General features: G+C 34.2%; 1 protein-coding gene and 1 long non-coding RNA gene across 2 annotated transcripts; both read left to right on the plus strand.

Moving 5' to 3' along the window:
- The first annotated feature begins 993 nt into the window (after positions 1 to 993).
- On the plus strand, positions 994 to 1522 carry LOC146903752 (uncharacterized). The gene is made up of 2 exons (XR_015020063.1): positions 994 to 1164; positions 1263 to 1522. It is a non-coding gene; the product is annotated as an uncharacterized LOC146903752 (long non-coding RNA).
- Positions 1523 to 14429: 12907 nt separating this feature from the next.
- Positions 14430 to 16058, plus strand: LOC146903753 (uncharacterized). Its single transcript, XM_085725395.1, has one exon. It carries the CDS (start codon positions 14430 to 14432, stop codon positions 16056 to 16058), a length of 1629 nt encoding a protein of 542 aa, XP_085581521.1.
- The last annotated feature ends 8641 nt before the right edge of the window (positions 16059 to 24699 follow it).

A 24699-nucleotide genomic window follows, 5' to 3' on the forward strand; every position in this document is an offset into this window, starting at 1 on the left:
CTTTCATTATTTTTGCCATTACGCCACACATGTTTTTGTTAAATTTATTTCGCTTTCAAATTCTAAAACCGCCTCCCACTACCTATCCCACCTTTTCCACTTCCCATAAAGGTTATTTTCTCTCCCTTTTATCATGAGCATCATTTTTTGTTCTCAAATAATTATTTTGGTGTGTTAATTGTTGTTAGAAATCTGGTTGCACCCCCCATTTCTTATCCCACCTTTTCCACTTCTCATTAACTGCTTCTTATCCCACTTTTTCCACTTCTCATAAACTGTCATTTTCTTTCCCTTCAGTTACGCGTATTTTATCTACTGTATTTTATCTACTGTATTTTATCTACAACACTAATACCAAGCGTAATTTATCTACTGTATTTGTTCTTCCTCAAAATCTGCTAATGAATTATGTCCATTGTCTCTCCTACTACTAGGATTCATTTTGCAATCGTCCTAGATTTAGTTGTAATTAAGCTATTAAACTTTGCAATTGTCCTAGATTTAGTTATAACTCTCTACACTCCTTGAGAAAATTCTTACAATTGTTTTTACTTTCTGAATGTGTAATATCAAATGTTATTGGTCATGTAAGTGAAAGTGGTAACATAAGGGAAACGGAAAAGGAGGGCAGGAAGAGCATAGTGATTGATCTCACTTTACATGATCTCGAGTAAGATTTGTATTTTATTTGTGGCACATTCATGTAATATAATTTTGATAAACTTTATGTGGATGCATTGCTTATTACCTAATATTTGATTGCAGAAACAAACGTTTGCATTGCTCTCTTTGGGGTGAACATGCTGACAAAATTGTGAGCATTTTTGGTAACCATGACAACTCTTCCACTGTTGTATTGATATTGCAGTTTTGCAAGACTCACAGGTATTTGGGTATTTCATTGTTTTTTGTTTCTACTTTCTACTAACATCCACCCATGAACTAGAAAAATATTTTTCACTTGATGTTCACTTTGTTAAAACTAGGTGCAATGGAATTGCTGATGCATTTTTTGGGACTAAGCTGATACTTAATGGCAATCGAATATTAGGTAAAAAGCAATGCATCCACATAAAGTTTTTTGGGACTAAGCTGATACTCAACTGGGGTAATACCAAGAGAATGACAATCAAAAGTATGATTGAGTCAGCTCAGGTAGCACAGGTAGCAGTCTATTTTTGAAATTTTTAAATATCGTTTTATATTCCAGTCAATATTTATGTTCAAGATTTTTATGCAAAAGGTGATGAATTTTTTTACAGGTGTGTCAAGGTTCGGTACTTGCCACTGTATGTGAGGTCGAAACTGGTGTTGATTGGTACTTTCGATCATGTGATGAGGACGGCCAAGATACTGATGTGACATCAAATGTGGTCTACAGAGAAGTTTTCCGTAATGTGTAGCACTTTGTTTTATAGTATTGTTGTTATTGCATATCGGTACTATTTTTATGTCGACAAACGTTGGATTTTCTTTTCTTCAATAGACTAATCCATTAAATTTATATGTTATGTTACCTTAACTGGGTCGATGTCATGAAAATTGTTTAATATGGTACATTAAAAAAGTTTGTGGCAATTTATTTTATGAATTGAATTATACTATTTTTCGATTCAAGTAAAGTATTTACTTTCATATTTGAGCTATATTTGTTCTTTTGTATGACCCGTGCGTTAGCACGGGTCGATGGTCTAGTATATCTAAATGTTAAACAGTCTTGAAAGCAACCCTAATTAACCCTAATCCCGCCCTTTTTGATTAGCTTAAAAAAGCTTTGTGACCCTAATCCCGCCCTTTTTGATTAGCTTAAAAAAGCTTTGTGAAAAAATTCCTTGGTGGGAGTTGAACCACGTTATCCCGCCCTTTTTGATTAGCTTAAAAAAGCTTTGTGACCCTAATCCCGCCCTTTTTGATTAGCTTAAAAAAGCTTTGTGAAAAAATTCCTTGGTGGGAGTTGAACCACGTTATTGATGGTCATCTTTCATTGTTTTTGCCATTACGCCACACATGTTTTTGTTAAATTTATTTCGCTTTCAAATTCTAAAACCGCCTCCCACTACCTATCCCACCTTTTCCACTTCCCATAAAGGTTATTTTCTCTCCCTTTTATCATGAGCATCATTTTTTGTTCTCAAATAATTATTTTGGTGTGTTAATTGTTGTTAGAAATCTGGTTGCACCCCCCATTTCTTATCCCACCTTTTCCACTTCTCATTAACCGCTTCTTATCCCACTTTTTCCACTTCTCATAAACTGTCATTTTCTTTCCCTTCAGTTACGCGTATCGTTTTTTGTTCTTAAATATTTGTTCAAACAATTATTTTGATGAATTGAAATTAAATAGTTATTTTGGTGTATTAATTGTTGTTAGAACTTTGATTGCACGGATTGAATGACTTATATTGAAATACATAATTTGAAGTGATCTGAAGATTCATCATGATTTTTAGATTCTTTTCCTACTCTCTAAATTCCGTGAATTGATTTTTTTTCCTCTTTTTCTTTTATTGTTTCTTTCTATGCATGTAAAATTGTTCACAATAACAATGATCATAGTTAAATATGTTACTGAATTTCAAATGCATAAGAATTAACAAAAAACCCGTGCATCGCACGGGTTAGAGTCTAGTAAATTTAATATGTTATGTTTCCCCGTAACAAACAATTATTATCTTTTTCTCCAACAAATTCCTATTTTTTTGCGCACTCTCTTTCTCACAACAAACAATTGTCAATTTTCTAAATATTGTGCACATCTTTTTAATTATTGTAAGTCAATATAAAAACTATTTCAACTTCACATTTATCAAAAGTTAAGAAAAATTAACTTTCTTCCAACTCCTTTAATCAAAGTTAAGGCTTCAACTAATGCTAGAGTCAAACTTGAAATTTTTAACAATTGTTACTCATCTTATTTATAGAATTTTAACTCATCTTGAAACCATTGTTTGGAACAAAATTTTGTTTAAATTTGAAGATAACAAGTAACAAATTTTGTTTAAAAAAAAACAAACAAACTTTGTTTAAAAAAACAAACTTTAATTTTCCAAATAGATAGCATTAATTAGTTTTACTAAAAAAGATAAAAGTAACTGACAAAGGGTATAATTGATAAATCATACCCTTAAAATACCAAAAAGACAGTTAAATAAGAACAAAAAATTCACCATAAAAAGACACTTAAAAAGGAACGGAGGGAGTAGTAAATAATCGATTAGATATTTTTTTGAACAAGCAAAAACGAGATATATTACTAAGAAAGGAGCGTCCTTAATAACACATGGTGTGCCAAAAAGAATCTCAAAAGTATAGAGTCCAACAAGTCACAATAGAGACAAAATTACAACAAATTAGTCGATATCCAAACAAACAAACGGGCTACACCACCACATATAAAAATTACCAATATTAATATTAGTTGTCTTCATTCACCAATAAAAACATAATCGATTAGATATTATAAAAAAGTTTTTTTTGAAGAATATATTATAAAAAAGTTAAAATCTAACATATAATATATTAATGGCGTATCTCAAACCTTCTACCAAAAAAAAATGTATTATCTCAAACCAATTAAAAATAAGTATTAGAAAACTCTATGTAACTACTTTAAAAACACACAAACGCTCAATCATATTCAAACGCCTCCTCTACGATGTAGTTAGAGAGAGTGCTAGATAGTGAGTGTTTCTAACATTTATTTCATGTTTATTATTGTTATCATGTTTAACTAAGCTATCACCGGTTAAGATGGAATGATGAACCATTAGGGTATATATGGTGGGAAACACGTGATTTATGCTCTTTTTTTTTTAATGTAATTCAAACTAGAAACATTTGATATATTTTGTTCTTAATGTTTTTCAACTTATATTCAATTTTAAGTTATAGCTTGCTAATAACCCTAGGTTTTATAGTTGTACCTGGATGGAGTATATATCAATTGTTAAGGTAATTTACATAGACATAGGGTTTTAATTAGTATGACCATAGTTTTGAAACCCGGACCGGACCGGCCGGTTGGACCGGTCCGACCGTGAACCGGAGGGGTAACCGGTTCGTTTGTCAAGTTGGATCGGTCATGTTATTGAACCGGTGCGAACCGGCGTGAATCGGCCAAACCGGTTAAAAACCGGCGAATTTATGAGCGGACCGGGTCAATGTTTTTTTTATTTTTTTTATTGAATGAACAGCTATTTTTATACATTAAAAAAGAGAAAACAACACCTGCCATGGATCGAACAGGAGACATGCATATATAACGTACTTCTTTTCACCACTGAAGCATTTGGGTTGTTGTGATATTTTTTGGATGTTACTAGTTATATATATTTAAAATACCAAATGCTGTGATTATATATGCTTCCATTTTTCTTTTTTGACATTATGATTATATATGCTTCAATTCAAATTTTAACTTGTATATTTTCTCACTTTTTTTATTTCAATTTAATTTTATCTTGATAATATATAGTAAAAATAAGTGTTTTAATTTATTATACTCATAACTATATTATAATTAATTTATGTGTTTCATCATATAATTATAATTATGTTATAGTTGATAGACTTAAATTTGAAGAACAAATTTGAGAAATAATCTTAATTTATTTGATGATTTCTTTAATATTTATTAGTGTTATTTTTATTTGTTTAGTCCGAGTCAACTTGTTTAATACAAAGATCAGACCGAGTGAAATGACCGAGTCATCCGATTCTTTCATGCGGTTCAACCAATGACTCAGTGGTTCAACCAATGACCCAGTGACCCAGTACCCTCACCGAGTCGATGGCCGGTCCGGTTTTTAAAACTATGAGTATGACTTTGTTTAACCTACTTTTTTTCTTTTTCTTTGAAGGATTTGTTCAATTTCGTCTCGTGTGCAAATTCTCAAACACGGAAGTGTCTTATATAAACGTAGGTCATGTTTTTCATGTTTTTTTGATATAACATATTTTCCATGTATGTGAAGAGATTACACCAACCATGAATCGTTCATTATTACTCACAACTTGTTTCATGATGCAGTTAATAACATCTTTTGGTTTGAGAAGTTCTTCAATAAGTGGTCTGAATCTGAACTATACTCTTATTACTCACACAAGTTTCATGTCAAAAAAACTTTCTTCAATAAGTGGTCTGAATCTGAACTATACTCTTATTACTCGCACAAGTTTCATGTCAAAAAAACTTTCTTCAATAAGTGGTCTGAATCTGAACTATACTCTTATTACTCGCACAAGTTTCATGTCAAAAAAACTTTCATGCAGTCAAGCTTTCGAGATGGGGGACCAAAGAGATTCCTTGGATCGGTACGTAAAAGGTTTTTTGTCCTATTGTACGACAATTACTAATTGCAAAAAGTAAATTTTATGATTTGTTTTTGGAAGAAAACAAATTACTCGTACGAATTCACCAGGGTCTGCACCAGTATTCACTTTCAAAAATAAATTTAATTGTTAAAAAAACACTCTTTATTACTACTAGTAACAATTAAAAAAAATATAATACCATTTTTTAATTATTAGTAGAATATGGAGATGATGTGAATTTTTGGGTTATTGCAAGTATTTCATATGTCCGTTTCTGAGATTTTGATGACCTAGCTATAAACCTACAATTTGGGTTTTCACTAAGAAGTATATAAACATTTTAATGTTTTAAAGTGTAAAATTAATTTGCTTGAAGATGATAGTTTTTATCACTTTAAAAATAAAAAATAAGCTAGTAAAAACATCAGACTTCATAGAAAAAACATTGAATTTTTTATTTATCATCCAAATATTCATACAATACAAGTGTTACGAGCATTTTTAGATGCAAAATCACTAATAACCGTGTCTACATCAATATGTTCTATCATATCTCTCAATCTTTCTAGTGATTTTGTTGAACTCAAGTAGTTTTTCAATAAGTTTAACTTCAATTTTTTTTTCTTCTACATATGCAATAGTCATCGACATAGTTAAGAGAATTCGATATGGAATTGAAACATTTGCATAAAAATCTATAGCTTTGACAAACTCAAGAATTCTAAATGCTAACATCAATACATTTAGCAAAATCATTTGAAACACATTCAATTCAAAAAAAATGATCATTTGCATCAACATTCGACATATCCTTATGAGAAAACACAACCTTAAAATTTGTGTAAGGTTTTCTTAATTCGTCATTATCCAATGATTTTAACATTTTTAATTATCCAATGATTTTAACATTCTTAATGGACCCCTATTTTTATTGGGAAATTAGTCACTTTAGTTTCTGAATAGGAAATGAGTATTAGAGATATATAGTAGTCATATAGTTACTAGTTAGTTAGTGCCTATAAATAGGCTTAAGGTGTCACATTATAACCAACTTTCTCAATTGTAATAATATTCATTTCTATCAATAAGATACTTTCATAGCTTTTCTCTCATTCCTTCCATGGATGTCATGTTTCCTAACATGGTATCAGAGCTAATCTGGTATCCACCTTGAAGGATATTTTTCGCTGCATTTTCTCGAGAAAATCCTTTTCTTCCTCATTCCAATTTTCTGTTTGGATTTTTTTCCCTTCGTGTTCTCTCTGTTTCCGATTCCTTTTCACTGTTTGTTTTTCTCAATCAATTCCTTTCTGATTCGTACTTGAGTCTCTCGCGTGTTTCGATTCATAACATCAATTCCTTACATCAATTCATCTTTTGTGTTTCAATTCTCTCGCGTAATTACATTTCGCGATTCGGTTTCACAATTCTTGTTCGAATATGTGTGAATCTTTCGTTTCCATCTTTGATTCTGTTACAATCTCAAAACTGAGATTCCGTTTCACTTCTTATTAGCGATCCTGTTCAGAATTTGAATTGATTTTGTTTTCGTCTTTTTTCCCCAATTTCTAGGGTTCAAATTCTATTTTGTTCTCTAATTCGAGTTAGTTACTGTTCCATTTCACTCTCTGATTCTTGATTTCGACATAATCACATTTTTGAGTTACTTCTGCAACTAGACGGTTTTGAAGAATCGTAGATTTTGCTCGGAGTTTGGTGCTGAGATCGACGGTTTGTTGCTATGTCATTGCTACTTATCGCTTCAGATTCGTTTGTGTGTTGTGTTGGTGCAGCGCAAGTTACAGATTCTAGTTGTGGTAATCCTCTTGTTTACTGCAATCATTCTTTTTCTTAAGATACTTTCTTTGTTTAGTTTGTTCTTGGTGTGAGGCAATATAGTGCTCACAAGCTGTTTGACAGAAGTTATCTTTGAAGACTGATTTCAATAGTTTTGCATCTGACCTGTACAAAATATGTAGATTTCACATCCTTTTGGATTTGTTGCTATGGCTAGATTCATAAATATTCCAAGTATATTGTTACTGAAGTGCACTTGGTCTTGCAAAGTTCTTAACAGTGAACCTTGTTTTCACTACAGCATATCCATGTGTTAGATGTTGAATCAATTTGATTCTTACTACTATATTGCTATCCCTTTGGTTATTGATTGGTTAGATTGGCCAATTCACTATTTCTTGATGTCCATTCACAAAGCTTATCAAATCCACGAGGTGAGTTCTTGAGTTACATGTTCCTTGAGGTGAAGTTTGGAAGGTGGCATGTGGCAGATTTATGTTAATATTTTTGAGGAGCATTGGTCTTCACTTTGGGTGAAATATTTGAAGAATTTGTGTGCTATTGCCATTGTCCTGTTTTCCACAAGTTTGGGAGTTTAGTTACTATCTCTGATCTTGATATATATGAGGTTCTATGCAAGATTTAGTGGTACATCTCTTGCTTATTTGGCTATGCAGATTTATACCATCACTCTCTACCTATTTGTGGTTGCATATTCAGCAATTTTGTACAATATTTTATCATGAGAATGAGTGGAGATTAGTAGGATTTATTCATATATGAAGCATTTCTTTTGTTTGATGGTTCCCATGAGGATGCCATGTGTTATTGAAGCTTCAAGAAGCCTTAGTTTGCTATCTGAAGCATGAGATTTGCCATTATTTTCTTATGGTATGTTTATCATTGTGAAGATTGCAAGCAGACTTGGCTTCTTTGTTGGCAATTTGTATTACTTTGTCCCCTCTTTGTTATTCCTGGATCGTTGATTAGTGCTACTTTTGATTGCATTATGCAAGTGGCAACACCTATTGTAGAGGAAATTTGGTTGTAAAATCTTGACAGGTCTGTACAACATCTCATTGTAGCCTCTTTGCTGTTTCTGGAGCTGCATGTTTGCATTCTTTTTGTGCAACAATACGGCTGCATTTTCTTATCATTGGCTATGGATTATTGGTGTTCTTTATTTGTTTCTGGCTTGTCCACTCTTGTGACAATTGAAGACCTTTTTCTTTGGATTTTTTTATTATACCTCATTGTTGGAAGTGTTGGTTTTGGTCTATGGTTTGAATGCATCAACATGGATTTGATCTCTATGATTTGAAGACACATCACATGGCTATGCATCTCCATTGGCTCTTGTTTTTGTTGCTGTTCACATGCCTTGTAGTATACAAGTTGCATTTGGTTTTGATTTCTTGTCTCGGCTCGACAGTGGAGGGTATCTCTTTTATATCTCTTGGAACCTTGGCCTTGTTGCTTCATGGTACCTTTGGTGTGATGTTTGTTCAACATGTGTGTTGGGTATTTGTGTTGGTTGCATTATTGCTAAAACAAATATCCTTGTTCTGTAAGTTGGAACCAATGTTCCAACATGTGGTTAGGAAACTCTGTAAGATGTTGGATACAATGTTCCAACATCCTGGCACGGTTCAGTGTGCCTGGTTTCTTGCCTAAATGTATGCGCGCCCTTTATTGTTTAAGGAAACAATATTTCCTTTACTTATTGATCAAGCAACGCACATATCATCTAAGAATCAGCTGTGGAATATTTTTAAAGTAGATATTTTATTTTAGGAAATATTTGTTATGTGAAGAAGATTTCCTTCTTACTCTTGGCTGAGTTTTGATGATAACAACACCACATCATAAAAAGAAGAAAGCTTATGGAGGGTAAAGTTGAAGAATGAAGATAATGGGACTTAGGCTTCATTGTTATATTTTTGTAAGTATGGTCTTTATCTTTGATTTATCAGTCTTAACAATTATGGAACAACTTAGAATGCTAAGAAAATAATTACAAACATTTTTTTTAAGTCTCCAAATGAAGCAATGCTAAAGCTCTCAGAAAAATTAATCACACACTCACAATGATTTACAAATATAAGTGATTTTGCATGAAAAATGTTTTTGCATAAAAGCCATAATTATCTTTGGAAAATTTCATAAATAGTTTTTTACATTAAAAGCTATAGTTAGCATGACTTGTTCTTAGACTTGATTATATATTAAAAATCAGTTTTGCATTCACTATGGTTTCAAGTTTTTCTATCCGTTGCAATTGAATTAGTTTTGAATTCATTTAACTTATTTTTTGTTGGCAATTAAACTTGTACCGTTGGAATTGAAATCAAGTTTTATATCATTACAATTGAATGACTTTGATTCATAAAAGGATTACATATTGCCCAACTGGTTTATATGTATTCAATGGCTAATTTTTTATGTCCAACGGCTACTTGATTTTATATTGCTACGGCTAGTTATTTCTTTGAAACATTTCATACACAATTTTATGAATAGGTGTCTTTTCAAATATGTTTCTATTCATTGGTAATTCTTTTTTGAAAAGTAGTATTGCTTCATAATCATCTTTTTAGCCTCTATAAATTCAATTGAGAATCAAAGCAATTTACATACAACAACTTTCATTATCTCAATTGACATTTTCAATATCACTTGCTTTTAAACTTTCAAATTGTTTGGAAAACTTTGCATATACTTTAACATTTATTAAAAAAATTTCTGAGCACTAAGTTCATTTGTTAGAGTGATATTGATAAAGATATACACCCATACATTTGTTATTCTTCAATTATTTTGTTGTAAAGTTTCTTGCCATTGTTGGTGAGAATTATTGTTAAAGATAGTGGGGTGCTATCTTGTGATTGTTGTAAAAGGTTCTTTGATTTGGGAAGATTCAAAGTCCACCAAAAGTGTTTGGTGTTTGTGTTGTAATCAAGAGAGAGGGTTTCTTTCTTGTGTTTATGTTGGAAAGATTGTTAGGGGGTCTTGGGGTGAGATTGCTTGTAACAAAGATTCTAACATAGTGAATTCCTTCGGGGGGTGTGAAGGGAGTGGACTGACCCTAAGGTTTAGAGGGGAACCACTATAAATTCTCTTGTGTCTTTTCTTCTTCCCTTACTCTTTTATTTTTCCTCATTCATACCTTCATCATTATTTACCGAAAAAATAATCAATAACGCGAAACTCTTAAAAATTGACCAATATTCCTAGAAACCTAATTCAGCCCCCTCTTAGGTTACAATCTGAACTTACATGTTATTATTTGGAACGCTCCTATAAATGTTCCGACATTTTAGGACTTTCCAAATTTGTTTTTGATTCTTGTTTTGCAGGTTAGCTGAACCGATCTGCAAGTTACTGAAGCCCAATGATTTATTTAGCCCAAGCTGCTTCAGTATAAAAGGAAGACTTCAAGACCAAATTGCTCATTCAAGCCGTCATACTAAAAAGTTTAGATTTTTAGGGTTTGAGTCTTCATGTATTCTGTTCTTGTATCATTTCTGATGCAAGTCTAGAATCTCTTACTGTGTATCTTTATTGTGTCGTCTATGATACTTGTTTAGGACTGAGTGTGTGAGTTTGATACTCTTGTGCACTAGACCGAAGTTGTGAAACAAGGTTCTAGTTGATTGTATTGGAAGGTAACTTCTACTTTTGTTTTGGTTGAGGTATGATAGGTCACTGGGGCAGTGACTGACCATTAGGATAGTGAGATGGGATCTCAGATCTAGGAGTTCATATGTTGAAGTCTAGACGGGTAGGTCCTAGGTTATATAGTGTAAACGAGGAGTTTGCTGAGAGCTATTGAATAAGGACTACACTAGTGGATTTCTTTCCTGGCTTGGTAGCCCCCAGATGTAAGCGTGTTGTGCTGAACTGGGTCAACAAACTCACTGTGTTCTTTACTTTCTTGTCGTTTATTTTTCTTGTTTTTACTTCTGTTATGTCGCGCGATGTTGGAACATTAAACAGAACACTGCAAACGTTAAAACATCTGACAGAACATTTAAAACAAGTACGCTAGAATTTCAATTGGCATCAGAGCAGGCACCCTGCCTGTTTTAGGGTGAGCTCCATGGAGTTCTATTCTAGCATCATGGACAAGGAAGGTGGATTTGTAAACAGGCCCCCTCTTTTGGATGGCTCTAACTATGACTATTGGAAATCATGCATGAGTGCATTTCTCAAATCTATTGACAGCAAAACCTGGATGGCAGTTCTGAAAGGTTGGGAACATCCTGTGACACTTGATGATGATGGTAACAGGACTGATGTGTTGAAACCAGAAGAAGAATGGAGTGCTGCTGAAGATGAATTGGCTCTTGGAAACTCAAAGGAATTAAATGCTCTGTTCAATGGTTTAGACAAGAACATGTTCAGATTGATCAAGCAATGTACTGTGGAAGGATGCTTGGGAGATTCTCAAAACTGCACATGAATTCACAACTAAGGTAAAAACTGCTAAAATCCAACTTCTTACTACTAAATTTGAGAATCTGAAAATGTTAGAAGATGAGAGCATTCAAGATTATCACTTGAATATTCTAGACATTGCTAATGCTTTTGACTCACTTGGAGAGAAGATCCCTAAGAAAAGCTTGTGAGAAAAATCCTCAGATCACTACCCAAGAGGTTTGACATGAAGGTAACTGCTATTGAGGAAGCTCATGATATCTCAGGTTTGAAAGTTGATGAACTTATAGGCTCACTTCAAAATTTTGAACTAGTTATTGACAACAAAACTGAGAAGAAAGGTGAAAGTAGGGCACTCATTTCAAGAACTGAGAATGATGAATCACCAGGAGATCCTGTGAGCAAGGAAGACTTGTCAGAAAATCTTGTCATGCTGGGTAGACAATTTAACAAAATTCTAGAGAAAGTTCACAAGAGATCTAGACCTAATGGGCAAAACATCAGATTCAACAATGATCAACAAACCAGTAATAAGAAGAATATTCGACCTGAGGAGAAGAACAATCAATTCAAGGGAGTTCAATGTCATGAATGTGAAGGATATGGTCACACTAGACCTAAATGTGCAACTTTTCTCAAGAAACAAAAGAAAAATTTAATTGTTACTTAGACTGATGATGATGAATCTGAAAGAGATGTGGATAATGAATTTATTAAACATGTAGCTGCACTGACTGGAAGAGTTTTGTCTGAGGATGAATCTTGTGATGAAGACCTGGCTTTTGATGAGTTAACAGTCTCTTATAAAAAACTGAATGACAGTAACACAGACATCTATAAACAACTTGAAGAACAGAAAAACATCACCAACAAGTTGGAAATGGAAAATATTGGCCATCTAGCAAAAATTTCAGAACTCAAGAATGAGGTAATTCATCTAAATTTTCAACTTGATCATGTCATGAAGCAAGTAAAAATGATGACCACTGGGACAGAAGTTCTGGATGAGATTCTGGAAAGGCAAATTCAGGGTAAACCAAATGGGATAGGATTCACTTCTAAACCATCAGATCAGAGTCAGCAAGCCAAGACTTTTGCCCAGGCCCTAGTAGATTATGGGATGGCTAAGAAAAAGAGACCTGTAAAGAATATAAGGTTTGTAGCTTCCACTGGAACAAATGATCCAACAGCAAGCAAAGGCATGTTGAAACATACCAAGAAACATCAGGTTCCTAAAGTTGAAAAGGTATCTCTTTCCAGGATATGTCATTTTTGCAGGAAAAAGGGGCACATAAGACCTTTCTGCTATAGGTTATATGGATTGACACAACAATCTCATCAGAAGACACATAAACCAAGTATGAAAACTGTCAAGAAAGTATGGAAACCTAAGACTTATAATGTAGGATTGATGGCTCACGTCTCTCTGAAAACATCTTCTATGGAAAGATGGTATTTTGACAGTGGATGCTCTAGACACATGACTGGGTCTAAAGATCTTCTTAATATTGAGAAAACTTGTACCAACAGCTATGTTGTATTTGGAAATCAGACAAGAGGTAAAATTCTTGGTTCAGGAAGGCTGATCAGCCCTGAGTCACCAAAACTTGATAATGTTCTATGGGTAAACGGTCTAACCACCAATAAAGTTAGTATAAGTCAACTGTGTGATCAAGGGATGAGTGTGGACTTAAGCAAATCTGCTTGTTTTGTGACTGATAAGAAAAGGGAAGTAATAGTGAGAGGTATCAAATCTGAAGGTAATTGTTACTTGTGGTTTCCACCATACAAAGATCAGACTAAGGAATTGACTGGTTTTAATCAAGCTTTGATTTTAGAGAAAAGTGAATGTGTGTCTCAATATACTTGTGAAGATAAGTTCATTTCAGTTGAGAACAGACTCTCAAAACATGTGATACTGAAAAAAGGGTTATTAAAATGTTATGTTGAACAAGATGTTCCAACATTATGCCGCATCAACTTGAGCACAGTTATTGTTCCACAAGATACTTCCCAGTACAGTTGGATAAATTCATATATCTTTAAATTTATCTGTCTCAGTTTGTCTCGTGAGAAAAACATTACAACCCGGAAAACACCTGAGTCTCAAGGTAAATTAGTCACCTTTAATTTAAAAATCTTGGATTACAAGCTTCTTAAAGATTTGAGGGGCAATTTAGAAATTGCATTGCAAGAGAAATTGTGGCAGTTAATTGATTTCAAATATGCTCTGTTATTGCACACTAATCTAGGGCAAATTTCTCTAACCTCTCTAAAACCATCAACCACACGCAATAACTTCCATCCCATCATTACCTTGTCCTTCTCTTCACTCAAATTCAGAGAAATCGTGTGTGTTCTCTTCTTCACATTGAAACACCTTCTTCCTCATCATGTCACTGTCTCTCACCAAATCAATCTAGTTGCTATGATCTTCAAAGACGACCCACAGACCACCAAAGAAAGCTCAGCCACAGAACCTCGTGAAATTGATTCTTCTAAAATGATCGATCCCATCTCAACTATGATTTCTCTGAAATCTGAGAAGAAAATTGTAGCAAAGTGTGCTTCGAAGAAGAAAATGGCTCCTAAAACAAAAAGGGGTGAATCAAAAACGCCTTTGAGCATGTTTGACTTGTATGAAAAGGAGAATCCTTTCATCTTCACCGTTGTCGAACCTAATGTTGGCAGTTTTAAGAAGGATCCTCTCGATGCTGATAATGAAGCTATTACCAAGAATGCCTCACCCAAGGTTGAAAAAGGTAACTCTAGTAAAACCCTAATTCCCGTTGTACCTGAATCTGGTAGAAAATTAGGTTTATAGGACTTGAACAAAGCCATAGATCGTTCCGAAGATATGTATGTAGATGATCCTAATGTTAATGTGGAGATTGCTACAAAAGACACTGTTCAACTCTCCTAACAAAAGTGATGATCTTAAGAATGATGAACCAAATGTTGGAACATCCCTGGACCAACAGAAAAAACAACCTGATGATGATGGATCTCCTGAAGATGAATTAACTCATGAGAAAGAGTCTGAACAGGAACAAGTGTCTGGTGATAATTTTATGAACTCTTCCTCTGAAAAAGAGAAACAGACTGTAGCAAAGAAGAATGAAGTGGAGAGTGGTCCAGAGGAGGATGTTGCTGGTAAAAAGGATGAAGAGTACGTGGTAGATGTTGATGATATAGATTCAGATGACGTTCCACTGAGCAGGAAATTTGGTGGGAGTGTTGCCAAAAGACTAAGAAGTAGTAAAGGAAATGCAGTTCCCTCTGAGGCTGAAACTCCAAAGACTAGGACCAAGAATGTTGGTATATGTCCAAAGAAAGGTTGGAGTAAGGTGAAGGTAAAGACTACAGCTGGAAGAACAAAGAAGAGAAAAATTGCATCTATGAGTGAATCTGAAAATGATGTTAATGAAAATGTTGTAAACATCATCTCCTCTACCAAAAAGAAGTCAGCTGGAAAGAAGAATGTGCAGACTGTGGAAAATGTTCCTATTGACAAGGTTTCTTTTCATCTGTCTGAAAACGCCCAAAGGTGGAAGTTTATTTATCACTGGAGGCTAGCATTGGAAAGAAAGCTTGGGAAGGAAATATTAGATATTGAAGTTGTAATGGGACTCATCAAAGAAGCAGGTCTGATCAAGACAGTTTGCAATCTTGATAATTGCTATGAACAACTTGTTAGGGAGTTTCTGGTAAACATATCAAATGATTGTGATAATCCCATTAGCAGAGAATATCAAAAGTTGTACGTGAGAGGAGAGTGTGTCAATTTTTCTGCCAACATCATCAACAACTTTCTTGGTGTTAAAGAAAATAATTTCTCTGAGTTAGAGGCAACTGACAGTCAAGTTTGCAAAGAAATCACTACCAACCAAGTCAAAGCTTGGTCCAAGAAGAAAAAGATTTCATCAGGTAAGTTGTCTGTAAAATATGTCATTATAAATAGAATTGCTGATGTGAATTGGGTACCTACCACTCATTCTTCAGATGTTGCCACTGGGCTTGGGAGATTTATTTATGCTATAGGTACAAAGACCAAGATGGATTTTGGTGCTTATATTTTTGAACAAACTATGAGGCATGCCAAAATAGATACTATTAAATTTTCAATTGCTTTTCCTACCTTACTTTGTAACATCATTCTCAACCAGCATCCCAATATTAAAAATGCAAAAGATATCCCTGCCAAGAGAAAATCTCCTCTAACCTTGCACCAGAAACTGTTTGGTGCTGATCATGTTCCTGACATTGTTGGAACATCTGGAAGTGCACCTGTTGCAGGAACAATGACAAAACAGGAAATCGTGGCTGCCCTCAAGAATACCTGTGTACTACTGGATGAAAGGAAAGCTCAGTTTGAGCTGATGATTTACTCCCTGGAAAGTGAAAACACAGCTGCAGATGAACAGGAGGAAGAGGAAGGAGCAGATGAAGCAGACAATGGCAATGAGGACAGCAGGGAAGATTCTTATAGCAGTTCTGGAACTGCTGAATGATGTTTCTTTTTCTAATTTTAGTGTGTGGGCTATGCTCTGAATATTTTGTGTACCTATGTGTGCCTGTTTTGGTCTGTAACCATCTGTTTTCTCTGCACTCTATGGTTCTACTAGTATATTTACATTGGCATTGGCATTCTACTAGTATATTTACACCTGCACCTATTTCAATGATTGTTTGGCATATTTTATGGCTAAAAAGGGGAAGAAAAATTTAAGTTAGATATACTAAGTATATCTATACTCCCTTTTCTGTATATGTGCTCTTCTGCATGTATTTTGTCTGTCTTAATTTCCTAATCTTGCAGACTGCTTGTATGCCTGAATGATATATATGTTGATTCATGTTGTTGCATTTATTTTGCAACTATGTCTGGTGTTGAGTAGATGTCGGCACTCATGTTGCAACATCTTGATGGTCTGATGGTCTTCATGATAATCTAGGAACATGTCTAATCAAGACCAGTGTAGATGTTAGCACTTGTGCTAGAACATTTCTATGATGCTTCTGAGATTCTCGTTTTCTCAGATGTTGTACATGTTCCCTGCAACTGCTCAATAAAAGGTTGGAACATGTCCGTGAAACTCTGTGCAGATGTTGGCACTTGTTATACCCTAATTTTGGACCTAAAAATATTTGTTCAATTCTTCTTTTCTTGCATTATAAGTCACTTGAACTATCTCTGATCAATTACATCTTTCTCTGCATTTTATTTCAATTTTATTTGCAAAATTCACATGCAGGGGCATTTTAGTCATTTCCTATGTCAAGTGTCTTTCAGCCTTGTAAAAATTTGTTTGAGTCTTTCCATTTGGTTAGGATAAGTCCCTGTTTCATTCTATGTCAAAATCCATTCCAAAGTCTGCATTTTGAAGTCATTTTGAGTCAGTTTTGCCCCTAGGGGCATTTTGGACATTTCAAGTGCCAGGTCACTGTTTAAATCCTGAAAATTGTCTCTGAGTCTTTTAATGTTGCTTATATGAGTCTTTGATTCAATTCCTTGTTAAAAATCCATTTTAAAGTTCGTATCTGAGTCATTTCCAGTCGTTTTAGCCCCAGGGGCATTTTGGTCATTTCACACGAAATTTCGGCAGAGAGGTACTTTAAAGTACCTCATTTAGGCCATTGGTTCGTTTTAGTCCGTTTTGTCAGTTTTAATTGTTTCACTTTACGTTTAGTCAAATTACCATTTTTATTCCAATTTTATTTTTCTTTTAAATTTGTTCTAAGTCCTAAGGTTTCTAATTTTGCACTTTTAGTCCTTGTTCCTTTTTTATTTTTGTCCATTATCTTTTTTTGATTAGTTTTTTTTTTACAGTCAAATCCTTTAAGTCCAAAATATTGCAAAATGGTCCTTATCTTGTCCAGATTATCCTTTTAAGTCTTTTCTATTTTTGCAAGTCAGTCCCTCAATTTTACAGAATTGCAGGAAGGTCCTCAGGTCCCAAATTGAGCCCAAGTTCGAATCAAACAGGTCCAGTACAGGTGTCAACAACACATTGGTCCAGAATACTACACTTGGCCTATAAATAGAGGCCACATCACCAATTGCACAGGGAATTCACCACACAATCATTGCCAACTCATCAATAACAGAATCATCTTTCTCTCTCTCCTCCAACTCTCTCCGCCGTAACAAACTACTACGGCCACCACAGTCACCACCGTAACCGTTTCCAATTCATCAAAAACACACACAAATCCACAAATTCATCACTGATTCTTGCCAGATTCATCAACAATTACACAAATTCAGCATGAATATTACAAGAACATAATCAAAAACCATTCAATTCGAAGATTCTTTCAAGCTTTTTTCGCATCTTGTTCTCAGTGGTTTTTCTGCGAAAAGCCTCATCATCGAACGTTTTCTTCTTCCTCTTGCAATTCAAACCCGTAGGTGATCACAAGACGAAGGTTTGAGAAGAGAAGAGAGGGAATCGAAAAAACCAGCGAAATCACAGAGACGAAGGGTGAGAAGACAGAGAAGCTTCGATTTATTTTCGAAGTTTCGTTCAAAACCTACCTCAGAGACGAAGAAGAAGCTTCAGCGCCTTTTCTCCTTTTTCTTTGAGTCCGTATCTCCAATTTTCAACAGGTATACCCAAGAACCCTCTCGTTTTCAAGTTTTAATCATCATTGAAGGTTCAAAGTAGAAAATAAACGGTGAATCTGAACAGATCGACAAGTTTTAAGACTTGTTTGTTCGAAAAAGTTTGAAAGATTTGAAAAATTTTCAAAGTCGAAACCCTAACGCATAGATCTAGGATGATTCACCGTTTATTTCAAAAGATTAAGTCCAGATTCGTAATCAGCATGAGAAATAACATAAGTTAGGGTTTAGATTCAAGTAGATGAGAGAGATTTGAGTGTTGCCGGAATCTGGAATTCACGGCGGTGACTATGAAGATTCCGATGAATCTTCATCGTCTCCAGCCGTTTCATTCCAGAAACCGGCGGAGGAAGACGAAGAAGAGAGAAGTGAGAGTTTCTCTCACTAGGACGAGTTTAGAGAGAGAGAGATGTGATGGAAATGAGACTGGACCGGTCTCATACCTTATATAAAGGCTTTGAACCGGTCCGGTTTGTTTCTGGTTCAGTTCCTTTTCTTTTTACCCGTTAGATCTAGGTTTTGGAAACCCTGGATCAATCCAACGCCTCTGAGGCTCTTGGATGATCCAGACACATCCATGGGTTTGGGCTTGGGCTTGGTATCTGTGCAGAATTCGTTTTCCTTTTTCTTTTTGCTATTTCCTAACACTGTTTTGCTTTTTACACCTCTGTTCATGATCAAAATTACTTGAAAAATTCCATAAATTTTTGTACATGTTCTTGTTAATTTTTGTGGTGTTTTTATGCATTTTGTTTACTGAAAATCTTGATGGAAAATATTATTTCATTTTTCTTGCTTTATTTCTTTAAATTGTTTGAAAATCCATGAAAATTTTGTCCAAATTCTATTTCAAATTCTTGATAATTGTTTGTGATACATGCTAGATGTTTTGTGGGCTTATTGCTACTGTTTGTGTTAGTTTTTACTGTATGCATGTGAATATTGGTTAGTTACTTAGCTTGCAAGTCATTAAGTAAATAAATAATGTAGATATGCTTCAAACTTGTTTTAAAATGTCAAGTAAACCATGTAGCCTTAATTCCCATTCCAATACTTGTTTAAAATGTAATTGGAATGTGAGAATTATAGGTCACCTAGGTTCTTGCATTTTATGAGCAAATTTTAGCCATGTTTGCATTTATTTTCTACCTTTTACATTCTAATATTTCTCTTACTTCCCTTCTTTGATATTGCCTTATGCTACTAACCATTTTCCTTTCATATTTCATATTCACCATAAGCATCATCATTGCATCCCATTTTCATCTCTATTTTCTTTCTTGCAACTTAATTTGTACCAAAAGTTAGATTGTAAACACTTAGGAATTCTTGTAATATTGTTTTCTTTATGCACTTTTATTTTTCTTGGCAAAGAGGCCATAGAATGTATCTAGGGTATGATGTAAAGGACAATGGACTCTAATGATGTACACCGACACAAACACCGACACATGCACACACACCACTATAGCTAGAATATGCATGTTTAGATGTATGTTTAGGATTGTATGTTTAGATGAATGCCTAGGACTTATACTTAGAAAAAAAAACCAATTTTCCAAACAAATGTGAACGACTTCACTCAAATCTTTTCCAAATAAACCTTGGGATCCAATATCCCATTGTATTTTCTTTTCCATTTTCTTAATCAAATTTCAATGAAAATAACCAAACTTTGACTTCTTTTGCAATTCACTAATTCAACCTCAATATTTTCCAATCTCATGCCCTTGAGGCCTCTTTCTATTCTTCCAAAATCCATTTTCAAACTTAAAAACAACCAACATAAACAAAAACATTTTTTGGAAGGGAACTACGGTGGATTTGATCCCTTAAACGGGTACGTAGGCAAGGAACAAAATTCCTTCAATTCAAATAAAATAAAAATCCAAAAACATTCTTCTCCCTCCAATTCTTCACTTAGAAACCCTTAGGCTTAATATTTTCTTTCAAAATAGCATTTAAAAATAAAGCGCGCGCGTAGAAATTAAAGACGGTTCCTATAGGTTACTATAGTCGTTATGGGTGCCTAACACCTTCCCGTAGCGAAAACAACTCCCGGACCTCGATTCTCAAGGGTTTTGCTTACTTTTTCCCTTCCCAAGAAAAAATAAGATATCACCGGTTTAAAAGGTTCAAACGTAATCAATGTTTGACACCCGAAAACCAAGATAAAACAGCACTGAAGCTGCAACATCTTGGTGTAATTCTGAGAATTTATTTTTCTTAGGATTCTTAGTGTACATGTTCCCTGCTACTTCTTTAAATTATGGAACATGTCTAGATGACTTTCTAAAGTCTCAGTGTGTGTGTGTGTGACCTTTGATAGGTCTGCTAGCATATGTCTGCTGATAGGTTTGCTAGTTTGTGAATATTCCTTGAATGTCTTGTGCCCAGATCCTGAAGTTTTTATGTTTATGCATTAGGAGCTTGTTAAGGGTTCAGACTTTCTGTATGCATGTATTCAGGGGGAGTAATGGAATATTCCTGTAAGTAGTCACTCATAAATTCATATATTCAGGGGGAGTGATACTTCTATGTGTGCTTGTGCTAAGTCCAAGTTGGGTGAAGGATGTTGAGTCAGAAGTTTAAACATCTGTGTCTGTCACTTGTGATGACAGTGCATCAACATTAGTTTCTTAGTCATATTTAGGTCTTTATTATAGCATTTAGAGAGTCAACTGCAATGAATTCATGGTGAAATCAAACCAAAACAGGAACAAGAGCTCAAGAGAAGAAACTTGGAGAAAACATGAAAATATTGCCCAAGTATAAGAAAACGTGCCACGTTGGTAACTGGTCGTGGCACGTTGGAACGATGTGGAGTTCATGGTGACACTCTAGAAATTTCGTGGCACGAAGGAAGACGCAACGTACCACGATGGGTTGATGAACTTGCTGCCACGTCAGATTAATGAAGGCATCGTGCCACGATGGTCCCGTAACGTGGCACGATGATGGGCTTTTCTGAAACCCTAATTTTCTTTCTATAAATATCCAGCTGCTAGCAAGGGTTTGGGGACAGATTATTATTGCGATTTTGAGCACTAAGGACGACAGGAGACCAAGGAACGAGCCCTGAATCTCATACCAACACCCCGTTGGTTAGATTTATGTATGTTTTCTCTTGTTATTTCTTATGATTGTTTAGCTATGAGTAGCTAAACCTTTAGTTTGGTTAAGCCATGATGAAACTCTTGTAATATATGATTTTGTAGTTGAACTCTCTCTCTATAATCAATGCTATTCAGTTTTTATTCAGAATTACTTGTGTTTATTGCTTTTCATGATTATTGTTTTGTATGACTACTAGCCCTAGCTTCTTGCAATCACATGAATTGATCTTAGGAATTGAATGACTACTAGCCCTAGCTTTTAATCCTGAAATAGTAATTTTGTTTAACTCAACACTAGGAGCCTAGAGATAGGAAATTGAGGGTTATGATATATGAATTAACGTCCCAATATTGCTTCCGCAGTTATTCAATCACGTTAAGAGATTAATAGGGTTATAACTTAGGAAAGGACTTTGATGCGAGAGATTGATCAAAGTCACTTAGTTAATTTATCGTAAAAACTGAGTAGTAATTGAGAGTAGAGAGAGGAAGACTTTTTCATATAAAGCAATAGTGGATTCACCGGCTTAACCATTCATCTCAATATAATTTTCTTTCAAATTCTTTCTACTTTAATCAAATCTGATTAAAACCAAACCTTACTGCCTAGGGCAACCAAATACAAACTTTACACATCCTAACGTATAACGCGCTTGCTACAATTGAAACTAACACAGTCCTTGTGGATCGATATTTTTACTACTTCGATAGTTTTGGTACACTTGCCAGATCTCTATCAACTTGTAAGTGTGGGAATTTATTTTTCCCTTGCTTCTATATGTTGGTGTCAGTTCTCTGAAGGCATCCAAGTTTGTCACATGTAAGTATAGGAATTTATGTTTCTGTGTTTTTATGGTTGGTTGGTGACAGTACTCTGTAGGTATGGGAAATTTATTTTTTCCCTTGCCTCTATGTGTGGCAGGTACTCATGTCTGACGTTCTGAAGGATGTTGGAACATCCTATATCTGTAGCATTGAAACTTAGTTTTCCTCTGCTCTTAAGAGAACTTGCTTCTCTCTATCTCTGTGTGGGAATCTATTTTTTCTGAATGTAGCATAGAAATTTATTTTTCCTCTGCTCTGGTGGTGAAGGATGTTGAAACATCCTCTGTACAAGAACTCTTGTTCCCTAGTTGTAGCTCAGGAATTTAATTTTCCTTTGCTCTTGAGATTATGCTACTTATTTGATCCACTGTTGCATGTCTCTGATCCAGTGTAATACCTCTGCCAGCTGAAGCTGTGATTGAAGATTCGTGAGGTATTCTATGTATGCACACTCTTGCTTTCTCTAGAGTGATACTACCTGCTACTTCTTCTTCTTGAATATGTGTTCGTGATGACTTGTGGAAGTGTATCTATGGTATCTCCTTGGATTATGTGTGCTAGCTGTTTCTTCATTGGTGTGTGCTCATGCTCTTGGAGAAATGGTCTAATGTATCTCTTTGTTTCATAAGTATTGGCCTTAATTTGTTTTAGCCAAAAATTTGCCAAAGGGGGAGATTGTTGGGTATTTGTGTTGGCTGCACTATTGCAAAAACAAATATCCTTGTTCTGTAAGTTGGAACCAATGTTCCAGCATGTGGTTAGGCAACTCTGTAAGATGTTGGATACAATGTTCCAACATCCTGACACAGTTCAGTGTGCATGGGTTCTTGCCTAAATGTGTGCGCGCCCTTTATTGTTTAAGGAAACTATATTTCCTTTACTTATTGACCAAGCAACACGCATATCATCTAAGAATCACTTGTCGAATATTTCTAAAGTATATATTTTATTTTAGGAAATATTTGTTATTATTTGGAACGCTCCTATAAATGTTCCGACATTTTGGGTCTGTTTGGTAACATCCAAAAAAGAGCTTATAGCTTATAGCTGATAGCTTATAAGCTCGTCTGACAAAAAAAGCGCTGTTTGGTAACACTTTTTTACAACGAACTTATAGCTTATTTCAGGAGCTTATAGGTACCGTTTGGCCAGACTTTTTTTCGGTCTAAAAGCTACTTTAAAACAAAGTTAAAATAAAGCTCTTTAAGGAAAAAGGTAAAGCTGTTTGGTTTCTTTATTTTTTTTTAGTTCTAAAGTTATTTTTAAGTTAAGTTGTTTGGCAAAATATTGTACAAAACATTGAATTTATTATTTTTTTGATAGTGTCCGGGGTTCGAACCCGCGACCTTGCATATATTTATACATTGTCTATATCAACTGAGCTAAGCTAGAGAATAGTTTTTTTTTCTTCCAATTATACGGTATAACAAAATTTGTTATAAGAATATCATATTTTTGGTGTCATTTAAAAAGATAAGAATTTATATTATATGGTATTATATTTGTTACATTGTTGGTGTCATTGAAAAAGATATGTTTAGTTTTTTTTAATAAGAAAAAGATATACATATATAGTTTGTTACAATATAAATGTGTAAAATATATATAAGTATAATTTTTTTAGGCATTTATACTTGTACTTTTAATTAAAATCAAAATTTTATAAAAATAATAATTGTACGCATTACGCAACACTAAAAGAATTATACGCATTAGCGTAGCAAAAAAAAACAGACATACGAACATAAAATGTTATTCTAAACGCTAATGTGTGTGTGTGTATTTGTGAGGTTGAAGAAAAGGAATAAAAATATTTGGTGTCATTCAATGACAACATGAATAAAAATATTTATGAGGTTGTGATAATTAAACGATATTAAAATTAAATATATAAGTGATAAAAAGATAATAAAATTCCTTCAAAAATAGATAATAAAATTAAATTGATCCTCCTTTAAAAAAAAATATGGACCGGTTAAAAAAAATGGAAGACAAAAACAAATTGAAAAATAATATTAAAAAATAAAAGAAAAGGTTGCCTGCGTGAGTTGAAGAGATGTGCTTGTGAAATAAATTACGGAGAAGTAGTTTTTTGAAGTAGCATTCAACAACTTTTTGTTAAAGCTCATTCCATTCAATTTTATGCATTCTAAAAAAAGTACTTTTTTTCGAAGGTACTTTATTGATATTGTGTTTGGCCTAGCTTCTCCTTAAAAATGTAGAGAAGCTAAAAAAAAGCCGGGCCAAACGGTACCATAAGCTATTTTTCAGAAGCTACTGCAAGTAGCGTTTGAGCTTATAAGCGTCTCACTTTTAATTCCAATTTTACCATTATTATTTTTATTAAAACCCACATATACCCTTTATGATTTATTTATGACCACACCTTCACTGAGTCCCGTACGATTTATTTAGTTTCATTAAGCAATCGTTACATTTTTTTTCTTCACAAATAGTTGCATATATGTTCCTTATAACTGAATTTTATATGAATGTATGTGGTTGCTTCCGTTTTTCTTTTTTTTGGTACAAATCTAGTTGCTTACATTAGTATGACTTATGAAAAATATTTTTTTTTTATGTCAT

Source organism: Medicago sativa, chromosome 7 (assembly GCF_051527215.1).
Source record: "Medicago sativa cultivar Bolivia chromosome 7, Bolivia_mono, whole genome shotgun sequence".
NCBI classification, from domain to species: domain Eukaryota; kingdom Viridiplantae; phylum Streptophyta; class Magnoliopsida; order Fabales; family Fabaceae; genus Medicago; species Medicago sativa.